This window comes from Procambarus clarkii, chromosome 52, assembly GCF_040958095.1.
Source record: "Procambarus clarkii isolate CNS0578487 chromosome 52, FALCON_Pclarkii_2.0, whole genome shotgun sequence".
Lineage (NCBI taxonomy): Eukaryota > Metazoa > Arthropoda > Malacostraca > Decapoda > Cambaridae > Procambarus > Procambarus clarkii.
In genome coordinates this window covers 21,884,924-21,902,305 of record NC_091201.1, presented here as the reverse complement: position 1 = coordinate 21,902,305, position 17,382 = coordinate 21,884,924, and the positions used below count along the sequence as shown (strand labels likewise).

At 53.7% G+C, this 17,382-nt stretch overlaps 2 protein-coding genes and 1 long non-coding RNA gene across 5 annotated transcripts in view; all 3 read left to right on the top strand.

Moving 5' to 3' along the window:
* LOC123763808 (uncharacterized) overlaps positions 1-2,469 on the top strand; it is a 241,156-nt gene extending 238,687 nt beyond the window's left edge. The window contains exons 9-10 of one of the 3 annotated variants that reach the window (XR_011222709.1): positions 1,391-1,470; positions 1,831-2,469. This is a non-coding gene — a long non-coding RNA (uncharacterized lncRNA). The remainder of the gene's footprint in view (positions 1-1,390; positions 1,471-1,830) is intronic. The other 2 variants (XR_011222708.1, XR_011222707.1) reach the window with 2 other exon arrangements.
* A 3,264-nt stretch (positions 2,470-5,733) lies between these two features.
* On the top strand, positions 5,734-12,145 carry LOC138352092 (uncharacterized). The gene is made up of 3 exons (XM_069304317.1): positions 5,734-9,716; positions 10,545-10,760; positions 12,021-12,145. The coding sequence occupies exon 1, from the start codon at positions 6,312-6,314 to the stop codon at positions 8,541-8,543; it is 2,232 nt and encodes a 743-aa protein (XP_069160418.1). The 5' UTR covers positions 5,734-6,311; the 3' UTR covers positions 8,544-9,716; positions 10,545-10,760; positions 12,021-12,145.
* A 520-nt stretch (positions 12,146-12,665) lies between these two features.
* Positions 12,666-15,320, top strand: LOC138352178 (uncharacterized protein DKFZp434B061-like). Its single transcript, XM_069304446.1, has one exon. It carries the CDS (start codon positions 12,666-12,668, stop codon positions 15,318-15,320), a length of 2,655 nt encoding a protein of 884 aa, XP_069160547.1.
* The last annotated feature ends 2,062 nt before the right edge of the window (positions 15,321-17,382 follow it).

Sequence of the window (17,382 nt, the reverse complement as noted above, 5' to 3'; positions counted from 1 at the left end):
GAAATGCTTTGCCAGACTTGTGGCTTTATTGATCAAACTATTACAGTACAGTTACATCCTTACAACTATGAATTGTCCACGTTTATGTATCGTCGACGGTATCCACTGATACCATACACATTTTTACTACACCGCCCCCCGCCATTCCATCATCCACTTGCAGAGGTGCCGGAGCGGTGCTCCTGTTCCACTGATTATCACATTCCTGTAAATAAATCCTGTATTTTAATCCATTTCCACAAGGTTGTATTGCAAAGGAGCATGAGGGTTCCATGATGCGTAGAAGTAATGTAGTCTATTTCACACTGTGAACATTATGGCTAGTATTTTCACCTTCCGAAACAAGGAAAGAATCAAGAGCTTGTTGGTATCTTTTCCTGGCTGCATACTTGGTGTATATTAACTGAAAACTCGCACCCCAGAAGTGACTCGAACCCATACTGCCATGAGCACTTTGCAATTGGTGTATTAGCCCCCTTAACCACTCGACCGTCACGACCAGACAAAAGATGATGGTAGCCGAGGTTAATTCCCCATCATCCCGCCGGCACACTAATGGTAATCTTGGGCATGGTATTTTATCAAATCGCTTCATTCTTTGGGGCACACGTGAGGAACACAAGTGAAGATTGGTGTATAGTTTGAATTCCACCAGGGAACGTACCTCTGAGCTTAGTTATAGCGAGGAGGGAAGTGCAGCATCCAATAAGGTGGGTTAGAGCAAGACGGAAGATGGAAATACCCGCTGTACAAATCAGACTGATGGTGATAACCCTAACCTGGTAATGACCTAACTTAACGATCGGATACCAGTGATTTAGACTCTGAAAACTGACATTATACCGAGGGGTGTTCAGTGCACGGCTTACACCACGCTGCTGCATCCCAGGTCAACACCTCTGCCAGATCATTTCACCAGCTGTGCCAGCTGCCATTCCTGTACCCAGTGAATATGGAAGACTCATTTTCTGGACTCGGTTATGATGCTAGCAGTGTGGACGAGGCTAGTTAGTGGTAACGGATGTTTGCAGTGTCAGCAGCTCTCCCTGCGAGGCGATGGCGTGTAGTGAACCATGGAGAAGTTGAGGGATCATTGGCCTCACTTGAAACAGTTCGTGCCTGCCCTATACATACAGCTTCATCTCCCAGCTAATTTTTATCAGAGCTGTGTCCGTGGTGTTGGCACAATAACGAGCGTAATTGTGTGAGAAGATTGTGACAATTTCTTTTTCGTGATATGCCTATACATTTGGTGGTGTAGGTTTTATACATTGTCCTCTATTCTGGGGAAAACGAGTGAAAGATGCTATACTAAACGTAGAGGTTTTGATTGTGTACATGTCCATGTCCTCGCTGTACTTGCACTACAAGAGGTTTTGTTCTCTTGCAGGTGTACCAGATGTGGCCATAGGGGACTGATAGAGTGACAAGCTGCAGAATGCCATATATTTCGTCATAGATGGAGACCAGGTGAGATGGCAAACTTTTATTTGAATAATGTAAAATGCCGAGGGTATAAGTTTCTATAACTGATGCTATAGTTTGTCCTTCAAAATCTTATCGTAATTTTAATGCAAGTTTTGCTGGTGTTTCTAGGCTCTAATGACAAACTACATTGACTAAAATAAATTACATATTACCTTGGGAATTAAATGTTAAGAAATTTGTTTAAAAATGTAATTGGATTTCATGACTAGGCTATTATTATATTTTGTAGGGTAGGAAGAGACTAATTCTGGGGAAAGGGGAATATCAGGTTATACGTACATCCAAAGTTGTGTACAGTATTTTCTGTTGCACGGTTCCAGATTAATTTTCTCTTGTACTCAGATGGACATCTTGGAGTTGCTGACGCAGCAGGATGAAGACCATTGGCTTCCATGGCAACAAAAACGACCATTATTGCACATTGCCTGTGAATGGGGCGCTTGGAACTGTCCCCCTCCCCGCTCAGCTCGTTGTCGCCGTGTGGGGGCTTCGTGGGCGGCTGCCGGAGTGTGATGCTCCTTAGGACAGTCCTCTGTCCTTTTCTAGCCTTGTGCTCCTGCTGCCGTCCTCTCCAATTCTGCTGGGCACCTTTTCCTTTTCCTTCTGTTTCGTTTTTCTCCCCCCCTCTTCTCCTATCTGCATGCCGTTTCCTGCCGACCTTTTGCTCGTTCTGGTTCTTCCATGGACTTCTTCTATTTTGACGCCCGGGTGCTTGAGGAGGCATACTCATGCACCCGTAGAACTGCAGTACCCGACGTCGAGAGCGAGGGGAACCTTTTATTGTCAATCCCCACTTCGTCACTGAACCCGATCTCGACGGACTGTCGGTTTCTTAAGGTGGCGTTTGTGGGGCGTATACTCACGACGCACCCCTAGGAGGCCCCGACAAGATCGGCGATAGCTTCTTGTTGGGTGTCCTGCCTCTAATTGTGGCTCCATGGTGGGTGTGGGGGCACATTCGTGAGTGAATTCTTCTTTTCGTCTAGATGATAACCCCTGTTTCGGCTGCTTCTGGTTTACCTTCTCAGGCTCGTGGGGTGGGCGACCAAGCCCCCGCGTCGGTCCGTATTGGAAGACCGGGCTCTGTAGCCTCCGCTGCATTGGCCCCGACCTTGCTCCTCCTTTGGCCTCTCTGACTCCTTCCCCTGGCTCCCCTCCCTCCTCTGTGGTTGGGTCGAGCCCCAAGCCCCCAGTGGTGACTACCTCGTCCCCTGGCGCGGCTCCTTCTCTAGTTGTAACTACTGCGCCTTTTAACCCCTCTCTCTCTCTGGGGGTTCTCACCGCCGTCCTCGTCACGGCCGCCCTCGCTCGATTCCTTCCAGTTCTGCTACCTATCAAGCCTTGTTTGGTCCCACTTCGTGGGCCAAATATTTTGATCTCCTCCCTCTTGATTCTGCGCCTCCTGACGATTTCTCCCTTCATCGACATCTCATTGATTCCGTGGATGCCTCCATTACTTTCAACCCCACTCGTCTCGGTACTCGTGTCGTTGCTGCTCCTTCTCAGGATGCTGCTTCCCGCTTGGCTGCCTTATCCTGCCTTGGCGAGACCCCCGTTCGGGTCTCGAAGAACGCTCAGTTGAATGCCAGTGTTGGCACTATTTTGCTCCCGCCCCATGTTGCAACCGGTGTTTGGGACCTGCGCGACTGCCACGACGATATTCGACATATCCTCGCTGCCCAGGGCCATTCTATTCTCCAGGTGGACACGTTTACTCGTCCCCCTCGTGGTAGTCGCCGTCAACCCCTCCGGGTTGTGAAGATTACCTTTGATGGTAGGACCCTTCCACCCTCTGTCATTCTTGCTGGTGCCAGGTGCTCTGTCCAGGAGTACATTCCTTCTCCTCGGCTCTGCAACAAGTGCTGGAGGTTTGGGCATGGTGCCCTCCGCTGCTCCGGGACTGTCTCTCTCTGTCCTTTGTGTGGTGGCGAAGGTCACTCTAAGTCGGAGTGCACTTCTCCCCAGGCTCGTTGCCTCAACTGCGGTGAGGCCCATCCTACCTTCTCCCGTGCGTGTGTCCATTACAAGCTTGAGGCAGCCGTCCTCAACCTGAAGCACCGGGAGCGTTTATCTTTTCCTGAGGCGAGGCGCCAGGTTCGCCGGCTCCCGCCTTATGCTAATATCTCTTATGCTCGCGTGTTGCGCTCTTCCTCTCCTCGTCCTTCTCGCCTTCCTCAGACTCGCAACCGTTTCCGGGCCTTGGACCCTGATGCGCCCACTGCCCCCTCCTCTGTTCCTTTGGGTTCTCTCCCGAAGGATCCTCCTCCTGGTTCTCTGTCTGGGGTTCCCCTTCCTTCTACCCGGTCTGTCGTGTCTTCTGTGTCTTCTTCCTCGTCCCCCTCCGATCCTCCTTCCCATCCTCTTCCTCCATCTATCGGCTCTCCCCACCGCCTGTCGGTGCGGGCGGATGTCCATCGCTCTCCTAACGGCCGTCGTGTGTGCTCTCGTTCGGCTTCTCCTGTTGAGACACTGGGGCCAGATTCACGAAAGCACTTACGCAAGCACTTACGAACGAGTACATCTTTCCTCAATCTTTGACGGCTTTGGTTACATTTATTAAACAGTTTACAAGCATGAAAACTTCCCATTCAACTGTTGTTATTGTTATAAACAGCCTCCTGGTGCTTCGGAGCTCATTAACTGTTTAATAATTGGAAACAAAGCCGCCAAAGATTGAGAAAAGATGTACTCGTTCGCAAGTGCTTGCGTAAGTGCTTTCGTGAATCTGGCCCCTGGAATCCGTTGCCCGGTACGTAGTTGCTGGGACACCGGTCTCTTTAAGTCAGAAGCGTAAGCCTGGCTCCTCTCCTTCCTTTTCCCCGGCGGGTAAGAAGGCTTCGCTTTCTTCCTCAGCTCCTCCTTCTGGCTCTGCTCCTTCCCCTCCCGTTTCAGTGCTTGCGCCCCCTGTTCCTGCTATGGAGGTTTCTTTGGCCCCTGCTTCCCTTTCGGTTGCTGCTCTTGCTGGGGTGCGCTCCCCTCTTTCTACTCCCCCTCCTCCTGCTGCTGTCCTTGACGGCTCCTCTCCGTTGTCTCCTCCTCTTCCTCCTCCTCCTTCGGACCCTGCCCGCCCACCTCTGATCTGTTCTCCCGTTTCCTTCCCTCCGTCTTTGCTCAGTTTACCCATGCCCCCAAACCCTGACTTTGCTGACCCTGATCCCGACCCTGATATTCTTTAACGTGCTCTGTTGCTCTTTCGCCTTTGTTTCTTCCTTGTTCTCTGTTTTTGTCCTTTCTCTTCTCGTCGTTGTCCATTCTTCAATGGAACGTTCGAGGTTATTACGCCAATTTCCTCGAACTCCAACTTCTGATTTCGCGGTTTTTGCCCCTTTGTGTGTCTCCAGGAGCCAATGCTTGGTGCTCGTCCTGGTCGTTTTCGTGGCTATTCCTTTCTCTCCCCCCACCAGCCATTGGTGTTCAATAAACCCTTGAACTGTATGTTTAACACTTCTCTAACCCTGTCCATGGAGGACAGAAGAAAATGTATATATGCTGGTTAGCATTGTAAATGTGTGGCCACGTCTGTGGTAGAAAAAAAAAAAAAAAGCCATTGCTGGGGCTTCTAATTCTTCTGCTCTCTTGATTCGGGCTGATGTTCCCTTTGTTCCTTTACTTTTTCCTTCGCCTCTCCATTGTTCTGCTGCTCGTATCTTTGTGGGGAAATGGTACACAGTTTGTTCCATTTATCTCCCCCCAAGTGTCCCGCTCTCTCTTCCTGATTTGAAACACCTCCTGGACTCCTTGCCGGAGCCTGTGCTCCTGCTGGGTGACTTCAATTGTCGTCATTCTCTTTGGGGTGACGTTCTGACGAATACCCGGGGTCGCCTCCTTGAGCCGTTTCTCCTCTTCTTCCCTGTCTCTTCTGAATTCTGGTGAGCCCACTCATTTGGACTCTCGGACTCGCACCCTTTCTTGTCTTGATCTTTCTCTCTGCTCTTCTTCTCTTTACTTAGAATTCACGTGGCAGGTTCTTGATGACCTCCATGGAAGTGATCATTTCCCCATCCTTGTTTCCTTTTTCTCTTTTCGCCCTTCCCTCTCTTTCCCTAGGTGGCAGTTTGCTAAGGCAGACTGGACCCTATTTACCCTCAGTGCTGCTCTCCCTGACCTCTCCCTTCTGCCTCTCTCTCTCGCGCTCTCCTCCTTTTTCATGACACTGTCTTCAACGCTGCCCTCCGCTCTATTCCTCGCTCTTCCTCTCGGGGTCCACGGAAGTGCGTTCCCTGGTGGAATGCCGACTGTGCTCGGGCTGTCCGCTGTAAGCGTGCAGCCTGGAAGAGGCACTGCCGTAGGCAGACGACCGATTCTTTTTTCTTTCGGAAAGCGAGTGCGGTGGCCCGTAGGGCCATCCGTACGGCTAAACGTGAATGTTGGGCATCTTATGGCTCAACAATTACGTCAGAGACCCCTCTGGCCCAGATCTGGAAGCGTATCCGCAAGATAGCGGGTAAGTTCGTTCCCGATGTTTCACCGGTCCTTCACCTCCATGATACTCTTGTGGCGGACCCGTTGCAGGTTGCTTCCGAACTGGGTTCCCACTTTTCTTCTGTTAGCTCTGGTCTTCATCTTCCCCAATCTTTCCTTCTTCGTAAACCTGTCCTTGAGTCTCGTCCTTTAGATTTCTGCACTCATCTTCAGCTTCCCTATAATGATCCCTTCTCTCTCTCTGAACTTCGTTCTGCCCTGGCCCTCTGCGGTTCTACGGCGGTGGGCTCCGATGGTATTCATTGAGATGCTTCGCCATCTCCCTCCGAGCACGTCTCGGTATTTACTGAGTCTGTATAATCGGATCTGGGAGTCGTCGTCAGTCCCTGAGGACTGGCTCGATGCCGTTGTCCTCCCTGTTCGCAAACCGGGGTCTCTGGGTACTTCCCCTAAGGACTTTCGCCCTATTGCTCTCACAAGTTGTCTGCAAACTCTTTGAACGTATGGTTAACGTTCGTCTGATGTGGTTCCTGGAACACCATCACCTCCTCTCCCCTTCTCAATTTGGTTTCCGCAAGTGCCGTAGCACGACAGATGTCCTGGTGAACTTGGAGGTCTATATTCGTACTGCTTTTGCTGCGAAGACCTCCGTTGTTGCCGTCCTTTTTGACCTAGAAAAGGCTTACGACACCACTTGGCGTTATCATATCCTATCTCAACTTCATTCTTTTGGCCTTCGTGGTCATCTCCCTCTCTTTCTCCGCAGCTTCCTCTCTCGTCGTTCCTTTCGGGTGCGCCTTGGTACTGCTCTGTCTCCCTCTTTTCAGCAATACGAAGGTGTGACCCAGGGTAGTGTTCTGAGCACTACTCTTTTTCTGGTTGCCCTCAATGGTCTTCTTTCCTCTCTTCCTTCTGGTGTCTTCTCCGCTCTCTATGTCGATGATCTTACCCTTTGTTGTCAGGGTGATGATTCGCCTCTCCTTCAACGCCGGCTTCAACTTGCAATTGATTCCGTGTCGTCTTGGGCCAAAGGTCATGGCTTCAAGTTCTCTACTTCTAAGACTTGTGCCATGACTTTTACGCGGAAACGGGTTGTTCTTCGTCCCTCTTTGTCACTTTATGGTCATCCCCTTGAATACAAAGATTCCGCGAAGCTTTTGGGGTTATTCCTTGACACTCGTTTGTCTTGGTCTCCCCATATCTCTTACCTCCGTGTTGAGTGCTCTAAGGCCCTTACCCTCCTTCGGGTCTTGTCCCATACTTCTTGGGGGGCAGATAGGCGCACTCTCCTTGCTTTACATTCCTCTCTCGTCTTGTCTAAGCTCGATTATGGTTGCCCTGCTTACTCGTCTGCTTCTCCTTCTACTCTTCGCCGTCTTGATGCTTTGCACCATACTGGGTTGCGCCTCAGTTCTGGTGCCTTTCGTTCGACTCCCGTCCTTAGCTTGTATGTTGACACTGGCTTCCTGTCTCTCCAGGACCGCCGTGATCGCTACTGTCTTCGCTATCTTGCGCGGTCCTTGCAACATCCTTCCTCTCGCCTCTGTCGTGCTTTAACTTTTACCCCTCCTGCGGTTCCTGTTCCTCTTCACCACCTCCCTCTTTCTGTCCGGTTATCTCGCCTACAGGATTCTCTTTCCGTTCGTATTTCTGATGTTTCTCCTCGTGTTGTTCCTTCTTTGCCCCCGTGGAGGGTCCCTCTTTCGCGGTTTTGTACATCCTTGACTCGTATCACTAAAGCTTTTACCCCTCCTACGGTTCTAAAACGCCTTTTCCTCGAGCACTTTTCTTCTCACTCCCGCTCCGTTTCTGTCTTCACCGATGGGTCTAAGTCAGCGGACGGTGTTGGCTACTCTGTTGTTTTTCCTGATCGCACTTATATGTGTCGCTTGCCTCCGGAGACTAGCATCTTTACAGCGGAACTTTATGCTATTCTCTATGCTCTTCGTCTCCTGCTTTCTCGTTGTCAGTCTTCCTTTGTGGTTGTTGTTGACTCTCGTAGTGCCCTCATGGCTCTCGGGTGCTTTAATCCAGTTCATCCAGTAGTTGTCGAGATCCAGCATTGGCTGTTTCTCGTTCACAGTAAATTTAAGTCGGTTGAGTTTTGTTGGGTTCCCAGCCATATTGGCGTGTCTTTAAATGAGCGTGCGGATGCTGCCGCTAAGGAAGCTGTCCGCTCTTGTCCCATCTCTCGTAAAGGCATTCGGTATTCCGACTTTTACCCGGTTATCCATTCCTCAGTCCTTACCCGTTGGCAGGCTTCTTGGTTGTCTGTTACTGGTAACAAGCTACGTACTCTTAAATGTTGTGTTTCCTCGTGGCCGTCCTCCTTCCTCCGTAACCGGCGGTGGGAAACAGCTCTGGCGAGGTTGCATATTGGCCATACTCGCTTAACCCATGGTCACTTGATGGAGCGCCGCCCTGCTCCTTATTGTCCTAGTTGCATTGTCCCTCTTACGGTCGTGCATGTCCTTCTTGAATGTCCTGACTTCCAGGACGAGCGTGTGTCTTGCTTTCCGACCGCCCCTCGCGGTCACCTGTCCCTCGATAGAATTCTTGGTGACTCGGATACTTTTGATATCGTTCGCCTTATGCGTTTTTGTTCTCGTATTGGCATCCTTGGTGATATTTAGCGCCCTCTGATTATTTTGCGTATTTGATGGTGCTACATAGCCTTCCCGGTTTGGTGCCTTCTTTTGATAATTACTTACTTACTTGGAACTGTGTGAAGTACCTGGTTCTGGAGAGGTAAGCCTCCAGAGAATTCACTTCTGATATTGTCTAGTGTTTTATTGACTGAAAATTAACGAGTTGGGTGACCTAAAAATATAAGAGTGGAGAACCAATTGTTTGTATGCACTACCATGTTATTAAATTTCACATATGTGTTGGGTTAGTTATTTGCAATGGTGTACTGTAGTCCAGAATTCTTAATGGTTCTGACAGAATTTGCTACAGGGTAAAAAAAAAAAGACAAGCACGAATGCAGTTTTCAAAAACTACTAAATGGTTATATGGTTCCAAATTTCCACAAATAAGGTCTTGTGGCTATAGTGTTACAATTACTCCACTTTTTAGTATTTTTTTCCTTGATAAGAAGCCTGCCATTAGCAATACCATTGTGGGAGTTGCTGAGGTTGTAGAGCACCAGTGCTGTACCTGCTGGCTCTCCTACACATACTCTTGCCCTAATGCTAATTTACTCGCTTCTCTTTGCGGCAATTTTAAGTCGGTGAAGTTGATTGTTAATTTGACTAATTGCCTTCCGTCGTTCAAATATTCATATTGAGGAACTGCCTAGTAGACTAAGCAATAATTGTTCTACCACCTGGCGAGGTTGGCGCGCGCACAAAATGGCTGGTTTCTGCTCTTCATTAATGTCTTAAATTAAAAAAAAAATATTATTCCTAGTTGCAATAAATTATCCTGTAGGTGAATAACAAGTGGGCCTAGGTTTTGCCGAGGTTGGTTTATTTTATATTAGTGGGGCATGGCATTTCATTTAACTGGGCAGAGTTTTTGACATATCGCACGAGATCAACCAGTGCTACGATGAGTACTACCCTATTCATCAGGCTGCTCTCCATGATCTCGGATTTCTCGATCTGCTTATCCAGTGCTGCGCAGAAACCACCGTGTGCACATACACGCATCAGATGACCGTTCTCCACTTAGTTTTCCTCCTGGGTACAAAGAGTGCCGAGGACACGTTGGAGACTGAAATTGCACCTACAGCACGGCCTCAAAGAGCGCACAAACACTGCCGACTCTCTCAGGAATACACCAGTCCACGCTCTTATAGTCGGGTAAGTACTGTAGTAGTAGTGTGCACTTGTGTTAAAGGTCCACGTGGTCATGGACGCTATTCATTTTCCACTTCCTCCTCCTCCCTCATTTCCCCTCTGCTTGCTTTGTTCCCTTTTTAGTTTACCGTTGTACAGTTATGCTTGGAGGCAACTCTCTCGTTCTTGAGTAGCAAGCAAGCCTTTTTCGACAGATAGGAAGTTTTGGTTCACCACTAACCGAATGTGTGTAGAGCTACATCCTGTGTGTTCCCCTTATTAAAGCCACTTGAAGATCGCACTTAAAGGGCCCCGGTACACAATTGATAAACCATTTATGAACTTTCCTCAAACAAAAGTATTTTTGTGCATAATCTACATGGTAAATTTTCCAACTTTTCCTGATGGATACACATCATAATGTGACTAGAAAAAAATGCTAATTAGTGTTATTTAAAATGTCACCAATTATGGGCTCGGAACGGCATATAACGTTAATTTTCTACTGTATAAAATTTAGTTTGAGGGTCTAGTTTACTGTAAAAAAAAAATCGATGGCCTTCAAAATATGCTCAAAATTTTGATACAAATGTATAACTCCCAAAGTTATGGTTTTATAAATAAACGATCAATAGAAACCTTAGAAGCAAGAACTTTTCACATACAGTATGTAAAAATGGTGATAATTGCTCAGACTGAATTTGTTATTCGTGTGAAGTGTGTACTTCACAAGAATACTTTATTCAGAGTACTTTATTCAGTGTGAAGTACAAAGTACATTGTGGTTCCCAAATTGATAATCCTCTGTAAAATCAGAAATGCCTTTAATGCATTTTTGATGGTTTATTACAGCTGAGATCCACAAGATAGAGGTTGTACCATCAGTGCGCGACAGCCCGACCCCAGATGACACAGGGGAGTAACTCACATTGTGCAGGGTGCCTCATCAGTACCAGGAACCCCACAGGAATCGTGGCCACCGGCAGCTACTAATACAGTCACTAAAAGTCCGTCCTCGGAAATGGAGGCTTTCATACCTCCCACACTGAGGTAGCAACAGACTGTCAGGTAAATAATTTCTCAGTGATGAATCATATTTTTCCGCAGTGGAATCTATTGAGTTTAGTCCGAATGTGGGAAACGGTTGATGGAGCACGTTCAGTTATACTTGAAAGATTTAGCCACAGTATAATATGATTTAGTCATCAAAAATGTTTTACAAAATTCCGTCGAAGTACCTAACTGGTACCCAAACCAAGACACTTGAGCTTTTCCTGGAGCACCATTTAAGGTGTCTGGAAGTCAAATGAACAAATCCACAAGGGCTGTAATGAGGATTCGAACCTACGTCCGAGAGGATCCCAAACGCGCCTTAATAGACTGTGCCACAACATGGTTGCAAGAATTGCAACCATGAGTGGTACTGCTCTCACACGGATCCTGAACTGACACAAATCAGGGGTTTACACAATTCCCCCCCCCCCATGCACCCGGGCTCTGTCAGTCGTTTTCACCCTTCATATTTGTCATTAAAGATGCATTCGACAGTAGCATGGGGGTAATAACATTTCAATCGCATGGATCCTTGGATATGATCACTTCAAGCTATTCTCTGCCCAATTACTCTTCAATTGGAACAGCTGCTTGATCAAGAGACCTTGAGATCTGCTCGAGCCATTTCAAATTGCTATATAGATGCACAAGTTAAAAATGGTTAACAAATCATTAGGGGGGTGGGGGGGGGGGGAGTTGCATATAATAATTTATTTACAAGCGGGTACAATGGGGTTTGTGAGATTACATGAGTTTGGTATTCTTACATTCTTGCAAAGCCACTAACACGCATAGAATTTTGGGCAGAATGAGAATTGGATTACGACGATTGCAACCCGTCTTCCTGTTTAGATAGTACCTATTGTGACGATCGTCAATAGTCAGAATTCGTACGTTCTTAACTTTTAGATACACTAGAAGTATACTGACTAGTAAGGAATTCTTTTAAAATAAAGAAGCTAAAACACACACTTAAATATTCCTAGGCCTAGTATAGCGCACATATGTATTTTATTAGGCCTCGGATAGTGTGCATTAGGCCTAGACATGTTAGGTTAGTTAAGTTTGTCAAAGCAGCACAAGTAAAAAATAGTTTTCCCGGTTTGTCCAACTCTTGTTCAGATTTCTACGTTCTAATTTCGTTGTTCGTTGGTATATATATATAATACTATGGTCCTCATAGTTGCTATTAGTACTACCAAAACGGGAGGATGGGCTGGATGATTGGATGATGATTGGAGCCGTGTAGAGGCTGACTGAATACTTTCCTTGTAGGCTTTCACTCAGCCAAGAGAGCCTTCCCACCAGCTACAGTAATGATCCTCCTCCAGCCGAATCTTCCCACCCTCGTGCCAGAGGCGACCCCAGCTTCATTCCCACACTCGTCACCCCCCACCCCCCCACCCCTCTCCCCTCTGGGGTGACGGCGCTCATCACCCCCAGCTTCTCAGGTATGTGTACTTGGGTCGGTCTTCTCCCGTGCAGATTATGCGTGGCATTAGTGTGTTACGTGAGCTCTAAGGTTGGTTAGTGTGTGTTAACAGAGCTGTAAGGTTGGTGTTACCTGAGCTGTCCTCAAAAAACTGAAGATTTTTCAGCTTTTAAGCATTCTGCTTTTTTTTTTTTTTTTTTTTTTGTAAGTGCACTGTTGCTTAATTTGCACTATTTTTAAGCCTTATTTCCAGAAGTGTATACTTTTTTTTATTTTTAACTTAGCCGATTCTGATCGGTTAATGAGCGTTTCCTGCTGAATCTGTCTTCATATATATGCCTGTTACTTAATCATTCTAAACAATTCATTGTTCTACAAAATTAAGTACAGAACTTGGAGATCTGTTTATGATTTTTTCCATGCTACAGATGCTGTCAACGACACGTGTGACCAGCGGGAGTTTGGTCACTAGCCTATTACCCAGCACCATGCCGCACCTCACCCGCTCCCCGCCTGCCTGCCTGCCGCGCCTCACCCGCTCCCCGCCTGCCTGCCTGCCGCGCCTCACCCGCTCCCCGCCCGCCTGCCGCTCCCCGCCCGCCTGCCGCACCTCACCCGCTCCCCGCCCGCCTGCCGCACCTCACCCGCTCCCCGCCTGCCTGCCTGCCGCGCCTCACCCGCTCCCCGCCCGCCTGCCGCACCTCACCCGCTCCCCGCCCGCCTGCCGCACCTCACCCGCCTGCCGCACCTCACCCGCTCCCCGCCCGCCTGCCGCACCTCACCCGCTCCCCGCCCACCCGCCTGCCGCACCTCACCCGCTCCCCGCCCGCCCGCCTGCCGCACCTCACCCGCCCGCCTGCCGCACCTCACCCGCTCCCCGCCCGCCCGCCTGCCGCACCTCACCCGCTCCCCGCCCGCCCGCCTGCCGCACCTCACCCGCTCCCCGCCCGCCCGCCTGCCGCACCTCACCCGCTCCCCGCCCGCCCGCCTGCCGCACCTCACCCGCTCCCCGCCCGCCCGCCTGCCTGCCGCACCTCACCCGCTCCCCGCCCGCCCGCCTGCCGCACCTCACCCGCTCCCCGCCCGCCCGCCCGCCCGCCTGCCGCACCTCACCCGCTCCCCGCCCGCCCGCCTGCCGCACCTCACCCGCTCCCCGCCCGCCCGCCCGCCCGCCCGCCTGCCGCACCTCACCCGCTCCCCGCCCGCCGCACCTCACCCGCTCCCCGCCCGCCCGCCCGCCTGCCGCACCTCACACGCTCCCCGCCCGCCCGCCCGCCTGCCGCACCTCACCCGCTCCCCGCCCGCCCGCCCGCCTGCCGCACCTCACCCGCTCCCCGCCCGCCCGCCCGCCCGCCTGCCGCACCTCACCCGCTCCCCGCCCGCCCGCCCGCCTGCCGCACCTCACCCGCTCCCCGCCCGCCCGCCCGCCTGCCGCACCTCACCCGCTCCCCGCCCGCCCGCCTGCCGCACCTCACCCGCTCCCCGCCCGCCCCCCCGCCCGCCCGCCTGCCGCACCTCACCCGCTCCCCGCCCGCCCGCCTGCCGCACCTCACCCGCTCCCCGCCCGCCCCCCCGCCCGCCCGCCTGCCGCACCTCACCCGCTCCCCGCCCGCCCGCCTGCCGCACCTCACCCGCTCCCCGCCCGCCCGCCTGCCGCACCTCACCCGCTCCCCGCCCGCCCGCCTGCCGCACCTCACCCGCTCCCCGCCCGCTCGCCTGCCGCACCTCACCCGCTCCCCGCCCGCCCGCCTGCCGCACCTCACCCGCTCCCCGCCCGCCCGCCTGCCGCACCTCACCCGCTCCCCGCCCGCCCGCCTGCCTGCCGCACCTCACCCGCTCCCCGCCCGCCCGCCTGCCTGCCGCACCTCACCCGCTCCCCGCCCGCCCGCCTGCCGCACCTCACCCGCTCCCCGCCCGCCCGCCCGCCCGCCTGCCGCACCTCACCCGCTCCCCGCCCGCCCGCCTGCCGCACCTCACCCGCTCCCCGCCCGCCCGCCTGCCGCACCTCACCCGCTCCCCGCCCGCCCGCCCGCCCGCCCGCCTGCCGCACCTCACCCGCTCCCCGCCCGCCCGCCTGCCGCACCTCACCCGCTCCCCGCCCGCCCGCCCGCCTGCCGCACCTCACCCGCTCCCCGCCCGCCGCACCTCACCCGCTCCCCGCCCGCCCGCCCGCCCGCCTGCCGCACCTCACACGCTCCCCGCCCGCCCGCCCGCCTGCCGCACCTCACCCGCTCCCCGCCCGCCCGCCCGCCTGCCGCACCTCACCCGCTCCCCGCCCGCCCGCCCGCCCGCCTGCCGCACCTCACCCGCTCCCCGCCCGCCCGCCCGCCTGCCGCACCTCACCCGCTCCCCGCCCGCCCGCCCGCCTGCCGCACCTCACCCGCTCCCCGCCCGCCCGCCTGCCGCACCTCACCCGCTCCCCGCCCGCCCCCCCGCCCGCCCGCCTGCCGCACCTCACCCGCTCCCCGCCCGCCCGCCTGCCGCACCTCACCCGCTCCCCGCCCGCCCGCCTGCCGCACCTCACCCGCTCCCCGCCCGCCCGCCTGCCGCACCTCACCCGCTCCCCGCCCGCCCGCCTGCCGCACCTCACCCGCTCCCCGCCCGCCCGCCTGCCGCACCTCACCCGCTCCCCGCCCGCCCGCCTGCCGCACCTCACCCGCTCCCCGCCCGCCCGCCTGCCGCACCTCACCTGCTCCCCGCCCGCCCGCCTGCCGCACCTCACCCGCTCCCCGCCCGCCCGCCTGCCGCACCTCACCCGCTCCCCGCCCGCCCGCCTGCCGCACCTCACCCGCTCCCCGCCCGCCCGCCTGCCGCACCTCACCCGCTCCCCGCCCGCCCGCCTGCCGCACCTCACCCGCTCCCCGCCCGCCCGCCTGCCGCACCTCACCCGCTCCCCGCCCGCCCGCCTGCCGCACCTCACCCGCTCCCCGCCCGCCCGCCCGCCCGCCTGCCGCACCTCACCCGCTCCCCGCCCGCCCGCCCGCCTGCCCGCCTGCCGCGCCTCACCTCACCCGCTCCCCGCCCGCCGTCTCACACTTGATCTACTGCGCTCGTCCACTCGTTCATTATTCACACGGAATGCTTCATGTGGAGCCACTCACACCACCCACATCTCGCCCTCTGTCACAGAGCGAACACTCTAAGAATACTGGGAGTAGTCCAGATTCTTCAGTGTAGGTTACACCGTCGCATGTCGACTCCTAAACCCTTCTCTATTTTGACGCACGATTGCCTCCCTCACACTCCTGCACCGGCTCACCTGGTCAGTACACACACACACGTGCCCCCAACACTCTCTGCTGTGGTGATACCGACAACTACATTTCAGCCACACACATCATCCATCCATCTACCTGATAATGAACCAGTGTTCTCTCCTCAAACTTACGCTTCCCCAGTTCACTCTGTGAGCAGTGATGATCCTCTTCCGTACGTATCCGCAAATAATGATAGTTACTTTTTCTCTCCAAATACTACAGTAGCCAACCAGTCGTCAAATTTCATGAATTCATTTCATCCTCCACCTTCCACATGTGGCATTCCACTTGGTAGCACCGAGGCTGTGAATGCATGCACGCTTGCGGGCTCTCCCTTAACCAACACCATCCCTTACCTCCACTAGTGTTTTGCACTCGTCAATTTCTCCCTCAATTCACTTCATCCCAACTGCCTCATCTGTTCTCGTCCCATTTAATTCCGCACCTGCAAGTGATCAAGCGGCTTGTTCTTTTGCTGCCAGCTATCAGACAAGCTACACCGAAAATACTGTTTACTCATAATACCTCCAGTTCTATGTCCTTTGACATTTCTAACATGAGCAACGCCCTGTTATTAGCTACCACCAGTGCATCGCCATCCCTGGCCTATACCAGTGCATCCCTGGCCTATACCAGTGCATCCCTGGCCTATACCAGTGCATCCCTGGCCTATACCAGTGCATCCCTGGCCTATACCAGTGCATCCCTGGCCTATACCAGTGCATCCCTGGCCTATACCAGTGCATCCCCAGCCTATACAGTGCATCGCCATCCCCCAGCCTATACCAGTGCATTCCCTAGCCTATACCAGTGCATTCCCTAGCCTATACCAGTGCATTCCCTAGCCTATACCAGTGCATTCCCAAGCCTATACCAGTGCATTCCCTAGCCTATACCAGTGTATCCCCTAGCCTATACCAGTGTATCCCCTAGCCTATACCAGTGCATCTCAATCCCCAGCCGATACCAGTGCCTCACCATCCTCAGCCTATACCAGTGCCTCACCATCCTCAGCCTATACCAGTGCCTCACCATCCTCAGCCTATACCAGTGCCTCACCATCCTCAGCCTATACCAGTGCCTCACCATCCTCAGCCTATACCAGTGCCTCACCATCCTCTAGCCTATACCAGTGCATCGCCATCCTCTAGCCTATACCAGTGCATCGCCATCCCCCCGCCTATACCAGTGCATCGCCATTCCCCAGCCTATACCAGTGCATCGCCATCCCCCCGCCTATACCAGTGCATCGCCATCTTCTAGCCTATACCAGTGCATCGCCATCCCCTAGCCTATACCAGTGCATCCCCAGCCAATACCAGTGCATCACCATCCCCCAGATTATACCAGTGCATCACCATCCTCAGCCTAAGCCAGTTCACCATCAGCCTGTACCAGTGCATCACCATCAGCCTATACCAGTGCATCATCATTCCCAGCCGATAACAGTACATAAATATCCTCAGCCGATACCAGTACATCAACATCCCCAGCCTATACCAGTACATCAATATCCTCAGCCTATACCAGTACATCAACATCCCCAGCTAATACCAGTACATAAACATCCTCAGCCTATACGAGTGCATCGCCATCCCCCAGCCTATACGAGTGCATCGCCATCCCCCAGCCTATACGAGTGCATCGCCATCCCCCAGCCTATACCAGTGCATCGCCATCCCCCAGCCTATACCAGTGCATCGCCATCCCCCAGCCTATACCAGTGCATCGCCAGCCCCCAGCCTATACCAGTGCATCGCCATCCCCCCCTGCCCGTACCAGTGCATCGCCATCCCCCCCCTGCCCGTACCAGTGCATCGCCATCCCCCCCCTGCCCGTACCAGTGCATCGCCATCCCCCCCTGCCCGTACCAGTGCATCGCCATCCCCCCCTGCCCGTACCAGTGCATCGCCATCCCCCCCTGCCCGTACCAGTGCATCGCCATCCC